The sequence below is a fragment of the Nicotiana tabacum genome, chromosome 17 (genome assembly GCF_000715075.1).
Source record: "Nicotiana tabacum cultivar K326 chromosome 17, ASM71507v2, whole genome shotgun sequence".
NCBI lineage: Eukaryota > Viridiplantae > Streptophyta > Magnoliopsida > Solanales > Solanaceae > Nicotiana > Nicotiana tabacum.
In genome coordinates, this window is record NC_134096.1 from 60509004 (window position 1) to 60517519 (window position 8516).

The 8516-nt window shown below is 37.5% G+C and overlaps 2 protein-coding genes across 2 annotated transcripts; both read left to right on the forward strand.

The window, feature by feature from the left end:
- Positions 1 to 1438: 1438 nt before the first annotated feature.
- On the forward strand, positions 1439 to 4099 carry LOC107819167 (pentatricopeptide repeat-containing protein At5g66631-like). Its single transcript, XM_016645255.2, has one exon. The coding sequence runs from the start codon at positions 1728 to 1730 to the stop codon at positions 3693 to 3695; it is 1968 nt and encodes a 655-aa protein (XP_016500741.2). The 5' UTR covers positions 1439 to 1727; the 3' UTR covers positions 3696 to 4099.
- Positions 4100 to 5019: 920 nt separating this feature from the next.
- Positions 5020 to 7288, forward strand: LOC107819168 (serine/threonine receptor-like kinase NFP). Its single transcript, XM_016645256.2, has one exon. The coding sequence runs from the start codon at positions 5201 to 5203 to the stop codon at positions 7031 to 7033; it is 1833 nt and encodes a 610-aa protein (XP_016500742.2). The 5' UTR covers positions 5020 to 5200; the 3' UTR covers positions 7034 to 7288.
- The last annotated feature ends 1228 nt before the right edge of the window (positions 7289 to 8516 follow it).

An 8516-nucleotide genomic window follows, 5' to 3' on the forward strand; every position in this document is an offset into this window, starting at 1 on the left:
GACGACGACGCGAGACTTACTTTCTTTCCAACCCATTTAACACCAAGGGGAGTGTTTTCTCAATATAAGCATATTTCATCTTTTTTTTTCATCCTCAATGAGGGACACTTGCTCTTTCCAAAGCAAAAGGGAGTTCACTTTCTTCCCTCAATTTCCCATTCACCAAATTTCAATCCCAACAAAGAAGATAAGGTATTTACTCTAGAGATATGAAGTTAGGACTGCCTCAGGTAAACTTCAGACGCGATTTTGAAGTTGCATGGAAGTTATAGAAGAACTTCAGATCCGATTTTTTAAAGTTAGATTGAAGTGATGTAAGAACTCGATTTTCTGAAGTTGAATTGAAACGATGTAAGAATTACAGATTAGATTTTGAAGTTGCAGTTTGAAGCGATAGAAAAACTTTTGATTTATAATATCCTAAATTTATAACTTGCGAATTCTGAAATGTATTTCGAAGTGGGTAAATTTTATAAATTTTATGCAATACGGGTATGACCTTAATGGTGACCCAAAAATCAAGTATATCTACACTACCCCGAGATAGGCAGTATCATGCTTCTCTCCTTCATCAGCATCCACAGCCCATTACATGAAGCCCAAAAAGGTTAAAACATAGGCTCGATAATTTAGGGTGAAGTACACAAATAACCCTCAAAATGGATGGTTTTGATTTTTTGTTTCTGCTTGAGTAGAATTTCAAATTTAATAAGTGTTGCCCCTCTCTTACCCCATTGACTATACTTTTAACTTTTGACCTTAAAGAGTTATGCCCATGGAACAAGCGGGGGTCAAAAGTTAAAAGTGTATCGTCAGCCCCCAAAAGTGCTTTCCTTCTCGCGCGAAAGAAAAAAGATGTTTAGCTTTTTTGTCTGCCTCCTTTACCTATCAAAGATTCTGTTAACATTGCAGATGGCACTCTCTTACCTCTTTCACACTGTGGGTCTATGTCTTCATCCCGGATTCTTCATGATAGATTCCATGCAATTTCTTAGATAATTAAAAAATGCAGCCCACAAAAACTCATCCTAATCTTTAGAATTTAGCCCTAAATAATGGGCTTAGTCCCTTTATCTACTCATCGTGAATCTTTAGAATTTATGGGGGGAAATCAGAAATAGCCAGATTTATAACTGATAATTAAAAAATTGCCACAATTTTAAAAGTAATCAAAATTTAACAATATTTTCATGTAAAGATAAAAGCTGAACAAAAACACCCTTAAAAATTCGGAAAAATCCTGTATAATATGCTGGAGTTGAAATTTTTTACACAAGAGATTCCAGCATAACGTGCTGGAATTTCATAATGTGCTAGAGTTTTAACATAATATGCTGTAAGTTTATATACATGATTCAACAAAATAGTGATTATTTTTTTAGCCCTAAATAAATAACGGGCTTAGGCCCTTTATCTTACTCTTTGTTGATCTAACCACGGCGTTATCTGTTTTTCGCAAAATCGTCGAAATTCCTAAAATGAGCTGTCCAGGACTCCAGGCACACCACCTGTTTGATATTTGTCGTAAATCCTTGAAGTTCCTAAAGAGCTGTCCGCGCACACCACTGTTTGATATTCTGTCGCATCACTCTTATTCCTCATCTCCTTCCTGGTAAAAATCCTGAACTTTTGTCCTCGTAACACCTTTCAAATTCTAGTAACTCTTCTGTTCCTTAAACTACATTCTTACCTAGCTTTTCTTAGGTTGTCATTTGCATGTAAGCTATATGTACTTCAACCGATTCTACAAAATAAACAGCACCTTTAATAATTTATCTTTGCATTTTCGCCGTTTCTTGAGAACCCAAAATGTAAATAAAGTAGATTTATATTTCCAAAGAGCGAGACTTATCGATTCAATCAGAGTCGCTCTTCGGTCTAATTCTCCAGATAATCTTATTCCCCATCTCAAGAATCCTACTTTGGACTCTTTTGTAGTCACTAATGCACTTCAATCAGCTCCCTCTCCTGATTCAGCTCTCAGTTTGATTGAGAATCTCAAAACAATTCCCCATTTCGCGCATACCCACAACACACTTTATGCATTGGCCAAGGTTCTTGCTAAGGCGCGCGAAACTGCTAAACTCCAAGTCCTTATCAATGCCATTAATTCGGGCAAGTTCATTAATGTTGCGCGTGTTAGTTATATGGATCAGATGCGATGGTATGCTATTAGTAAAGAGTTTAACGAGGTTGTTCGTGTGTGGGACGAGTGGAGGACAACCCTTCAGAAGCATCCGTGTACTGAGTCTTATAATATTGTAATGGGACTATGTGTTCAGTTGGGTAAGGACAGTGATGCTGTGAGGGTATTCCATAGAATGATCGAAGAAGGGGCACTTCCTAATTGCAGGACGTACACTATTCTAATTGAGCATCTTGTTAGATCGAGAAAGTTGGATTCAGCGATTGAGCTTTTCCATATGTTGCCTCATGTTAGGATGAAACGGACATTAAAGCAGTATTCTGTTCTAGTGGAAGCATTCAGTATCGCCAATCAATTAGATGTTGTCAAAATTTTGCTTGATCAGATGAAGAGTGATGGAATATTGCCTGGTCGAGCTATGCTTTGGTCATTGCAGCAGATGCAAGATGCTGGTTATGATGCTGAGACAAATGAATTGCTATGGGACATGTTACCGGATGGGAGGATTAAGAAGATAGGTTACTCTATGGACAGTAGTGAAGATGATAATGATGATGAAGATGAAGATAAAGAGAGTGACTGTAACCATACTAATGCTGTGGATCAACCTCACCTGAAGCCATGGTTGGATCCAGCTTCTTTAGCTAATGCTTTGCAGAACTGGGGCGCTGAGGAGGTTTCAGCATTGGTAGATGCAAAATTAGTTTGGACGACTAGGTTGGTTTGCAAGATGATCAGGAGCTTCAAGTCAGCAGAAACAGCTTGGCAATTCTTCTGCTGGGTTGCTTGTCAACCAGGATTCACTCATGATATATACACAGTTTCAAGAATGATCACAAGATTAGCTCGGCAAGGATGTGTCGATTTGGTTGATCAACTTTTGTCCAAGGTTGAAAGAGAGGGCATTCAATTTTCATTCAACACGATTCGGTTAATTATAGATTTTTATGGGATTTCTGGTAATGGTGATCCCGCCCTTAGGGTATTCAAAAGCATTAAAACGATCTGTGGTCCCATATCTAAAAGCAGTCAGTTGCTTCTGTACTCATCTCTTCTACGGACTTTGGTAAAATGTAACATGAATTTGGACGCCTTAAATATTCTCGAAGAAATGAGTTTGCTAGGGATTGTTCCAGATTTGCAAACATATTCTGGACTAATGAACTATTTTGCGCTTCATGGTGATATAAAAACTGTGCAGAGGCTTTTCGGGATGGTTAGGCAGAGCGGTATAGAGCCTGATGCTTATATGTATAAAGTTCTCATCCATGCTTATTGCAAATGTGAAAGAGCTGCTCTTGCGCTCAGGGTTTTTGAGGACATGAGGAACTCGGGGTTGTTGCCTGATGCTAACACCAAACAGTTGCTTGTCAAGAGTCTCTGGAAGGAAGGCAAGCTTCGAGAAGCTGCTTCTGTAGAAGAAAGAACTGAGGAAATAAGTGATGCTCTTCCCCTTGCTTTGCCTGGACATATGTTTACTGTGAGCTCTGAAGATCTTTCAAGAGTGTATAACATTTACTCTAATAGTTTCCAGTCGACATGTAGTTGAAGGACTAATGTCATTGATCAAGATATAGAACTGCAGTGCTTTTCCAGGTCAATTTAGCAAATGTCCTCCTTCATATTTCAGGTCAACATCATCAAGTCAACTCTCATTAAGGAGGTCTGGTTATATGTTTATAGCATTTTGATTATGTTGATCAGAAGTGAAAGCGTTGATCTTTGTAATAATGTTGCTGAAAATCACGAACGATCAACTGGCCTTTTACTTGGCATCTGACCAAAAATCCTAGTTGTCAATAATGCAACTGTTTTACTTATATATGTGGTGATATCACAATTCACCCATTTGCTAGGGTTTAGTTTCTATCTTGTATCTTTCTACTTTGTAATCAAGATATACTCGTGATATATGTTTTATCAGAGGGTACAGCGTTTGCCTTTTTATACTCTCTAGGCTTTTCCAGACCCCACTTATGGGATTACACTGAGTTTGTTGTTGTATGCTCTAGGCTTTTTGCTAGTTCATCCCAGGACCACCGTTCACATATGATGGACTTAAATTACAGTTTTTGCATTGTCATTAAGGACTTTCTTGGGTCTTTACCTTATTTCCATGCAAAATTAGTTTTCACCTCAACTTTTATCCTGGAAACCAAGCAGCCCTCTGTCTCCCATATCATTTCAGTCGGAAGGGCAGAAATCTTGTCAAGAGAGGACTCTTCAGTTGGTATTTGATGAATTATTTTAGTATATAAGATTGTTTATGACGTCCAAGTGTTGTTTAAAACAATGATATTAAAGAGTTAAATTAATTGCGAAGATGGGAGAAGCCATTTTCCTCCTTTTAGTGAAAAGTGTTTTCCTTGGAACATATTTTTTAGCAACCAAGCACCAAAAAACGACTTATTTCTTGAAAATATTCACTGAAAACTATTCTTCGTCATACCAAATACACCCGGAATGTCTCCAAGAAACTGACAATTGTAATTTTTATTTGCTTTATTATGTCCCTCTCTCCTAAGGTAAGAGAAGGACACAAGCTCGACTTGCCTGTGTTAAGCATATACCTAGGCTACTGGCATTGACAACCGCCTCTAAGACTTCATGCGTATCTCTAATTTTTTATTCTTAGTTGTTTACTAAACGAACTTTGATAGGAAGGGGGAATCCGTGCCGTCTGGATTTGGTTCTAGTATTAATCTAATAGCTGAAGCTTCCTTAGAAAAGGTTCGAAAGGGAATGTCTTAGTCAAGGAGAAAGTAATGATTATATATACAAATGATTTCCTTTTGCTTATTGAGAATATTTTATGAAGCATTGTTGCATAGTGACAGAGACAGCAGCACAGAATATGAGAGTAGGCAGAGAAGACAAGAGGGTATCTCACAGACAAAGCTACAAACAAGTCCTCCTAGACAATATTATATCCTTCCAAATTTCAAGAATTTCCGTAGCTTTCAGATTAACGTTTAATAAATCCCTAAAATCAACTCTTGCTCGAGCTACCAAATAAACTTTCTAGCTGGTTCCTTGCTATCTAAGCTTGCAGCAATGGGAGTTCCTCTTGTCTCCTTGTTTTACAACTTTTTCCTCTTTCTCATACTTTCATCCTCTAACATAACTGCTCAAACATCTAGTACACACACAGACTTTTCTTGCTCGATAAACTCTTCCTTGTCTTGTGATACTTATGTCACATATCGTGCCCGTCCACCAAATTATTTTGACGTGGGAAGTATCTCTGATCTTCTTGAAGTTAGTCGTTTAAGTATAGCTAAGGCCACAGGTCTAGTTTCAGAGGATACTGAGCTATTTCCTGACCAGCTTTTACTCGTGCCCGTTAAGTGCTACTGCAATGGTTCTCATTATTTCTCCAATGTCACCTACCAGATCAAGAAAGGTGACAGCTTTTATTCAGTTTCAGTAGGAGCTTTTGAGAACCTTACCGACTATCATGTGGTGCAAGATATGAATCCAACACTAGATCCAACCAACTTGACAGTTGGGGCGGAAGCTGTTTTTCCTTTGCGTTGCAAGTGCCCTGCACATTCTGATCTCGAAAAGGGACTTCAGTACCTTGTTACTTATGTATGGCAGCCTTGGGATGATATATTTCCTGTAAGCAATATGTTTGGAGCATCTGCACCTGACATTCTGGCTGCAAACAATTACAGAAATTTCACTGCTGCAATATGTCTTCCTGTCTTGATACCGGTAAAATTTCCTATTATTCTGCAATCTTACCCCTCTCCTACGAGCAGTAGAAAATCCAAACGTGGACGGATCCTCATTGCTGTTTTAAGTAGTATGGGGTTTCTTGTAGTTTTCTCATTGTGCTTGATGGTATACATGCGTCTTTTACACGACAAGAGGAAAACATTGCCCCGTAATACTTCTACTCTGGAATCTTCTGATCTTATTCAGACCAAGAAAGCCTCCAAAAATCAAATTGTGGAGCATAAGACCATTCAAGATAAGCTTCTTCCTGGAGTTTCTGGCTATATTGGAAAGCCAATAATGTATGACTTGAAGATCATCATGGAGGCGACGAGGAACTTCAATGAAAGATACAGTATAGGAGGATCAGTGTACAAGGCCACGATCAACGACCAGGTTGTAGCGGTCAAAAAAACTAACCAAGCTTCAGAGGAATTGATGATACTTCAGAAACTAAATCATGCAAATCTGGTGAAAGTAATGGGCGTTTCATCAGACAATCATGGGAATTTCTTTTTGGTTTATGAATATGCTGAAAATGGCTCACTGGATAAGTGGTTGTTTCCCGGATCATCTGCTTCTGGCTCAGAGGTATCGCTCGGTTGGAGCCAAAGGTTACATATAGCATTGGATGTTGCAAATGCTCTGCAATACTTGCATGAACATAGTCAACCTAGCATTGTCCACATGGATATCCGAACGAGTAACATACTTCTTGATTCAAGGTTTAAAGCCAAAATTGCAAGTTTCTCTACAGCCACACATGCTACCAACTCAATGATGTTGAAAGTCGACGTGTTTGCTTTTGGGCTTGTGCTCTTGGAGTTGCTTTCAGGGAAGACAGCAATGGAGTCAAAAGACAATGATGAGATTCTGATGCAGAAAGAGATTAATGGAATCTTGGAAGTTGAAGATAACAGAGAGGAGAAATTTAGAAAGTGGATGGATCCCAAGTTGAGCTTTTACCCTATTGATGATGCTCTAAGCTTGGCTGCCTTGGCGAATGCGTGCATATTCGAGAAACCAACAGAAAGGCCTAAAATGACAGATATTGTCTTCAACCTCAGTTTTCTTACTCAATCATCTTTTGAAATGTATGGAAGGTATTCAACTTCAGGTGAAGCTGAGGCGGCTTTTCAGAACGTCAGTCCAGTAATAGCTCGTTGACTTAAAGATGCAGAGTAAATCTAGCCAAGAATTTTGGTCAGTTCATCTCAAATTTGTAACATATTCTGGATTATAAAGCAAGAGGAACTATAAGCTCTCTCCAGAATATATTGCAAATTCGAGCTCTCATGTGCAGTTATTCCCTGTATTTTTCTCGCCGCTATAGAGCAGTTACTATTGTAAATTTGTAGGATGCTTTGCTAAACCACTCAACTTTGGAATAAGTGAAGAGCAATTTGATATGTATTTCCATCTTTCACCCTCCAAAACAAGAAGAAAAACTATATTTCTGAAAGACGTTACAAACTCGTTCTTATTTATATTTGGTATCTAAACGATACAATTTTATTTTGTAAGCAAGTTCTCTAATTTTTTGCATCCATCTGTATTTGATCAAGTTGATGTTAATTTTCATAATCATATTTACGGCGGAGTCTCATATATATATATATATATATATATATATATATATATATGCGCGCGCGCGGAGTAAGCATAGAAAATGCTATATATGCATTTTAGAACCAACTCTATCAACTCAGAACCCACCACATCTAAATTCTGAATCCATTAAAAATACTCTCTCTGTTTCAATTTAGATGACATAATTAGAGGTGGAGTCAGGATTTAAATCTTATGGGTTCAATTTTAAGGTTTTTAACATTGAACCCATTATATTTTTAAAGTTATGGGTTCATATCCACTATTTTTGCAATTTTAATGAATTTTTAAATCAAATTTTTACTCCGCGTCGAAAGTTATGGGTTCAGTTGAACCCGTAGGTAGTACACTGCATCAGCCTCTGGACACAATTTCCTTATTAATCTATTCAAAAAAGAATGACAGATAATTGAAAATAATTCAACTTTAAACTTTTCATTTTACCCTTAACGAGAAACTTTTATAACGACACAAATGACATGGCCCCACAAAATTTTACTCTTTAAGCTTTTAAGACCACAAATTTCAAAAAACTTTTTATTTTTTTAAACTCCGTGCCGAGTCACACTATATAGTAGTAACCTCTTTGCCCCTCCTTATTTCAGTCAGAAGAATCCCAAATGTATAAGAAATCTGTCCTCAGATTAACCTGACCAGCTTCAAGATACTCAGGTGCGAAGAAAGCCTTTTCTACCCTGGATAAACCTTTTAGATTAATCTTTGTTCCTGGCCTTTCCAGCCAGAGACAAATATAGGACGGGTTCAAAATCTACAGCTTTTGGTTTGAACTAAGTTTAGTCGCGCAAATAAATAAATAAATAAATAAATAAATAAATAAAAACATATAAAATGCAAGCCTAAACGTGCTAATAGCCCCCAGTTTCGACAGATCTTTCTGGCTATTTCTTATATCTATTAGACATATTCATAATAGATTTTATCATGTACTATCAATGTTGAGAATCTTACTCAACTTTAATAATAGGAGCTATGTTGCTTTTAAATTTTATTTCCTACTTTTTGTAAGACTACAAGACAGCTT

What these genes read in the sequence shown, in the direction of transcription:
- LOC107819168 (XM_016645256.2), top strand. Translation starts at nt 5,201, where the DNA reads ATGGGAGTTCCTCTTGTCTCCTTGTTTTACAACTTTTTCCTCTTTCTC.
- LOC107819167 (XM_016645255.2), top strand. Translation starts at nt 1,728, where the DNA reads ATGTACTTCAACCGATTCTACAAAATAAACAGCACCTTTAATAATTTA.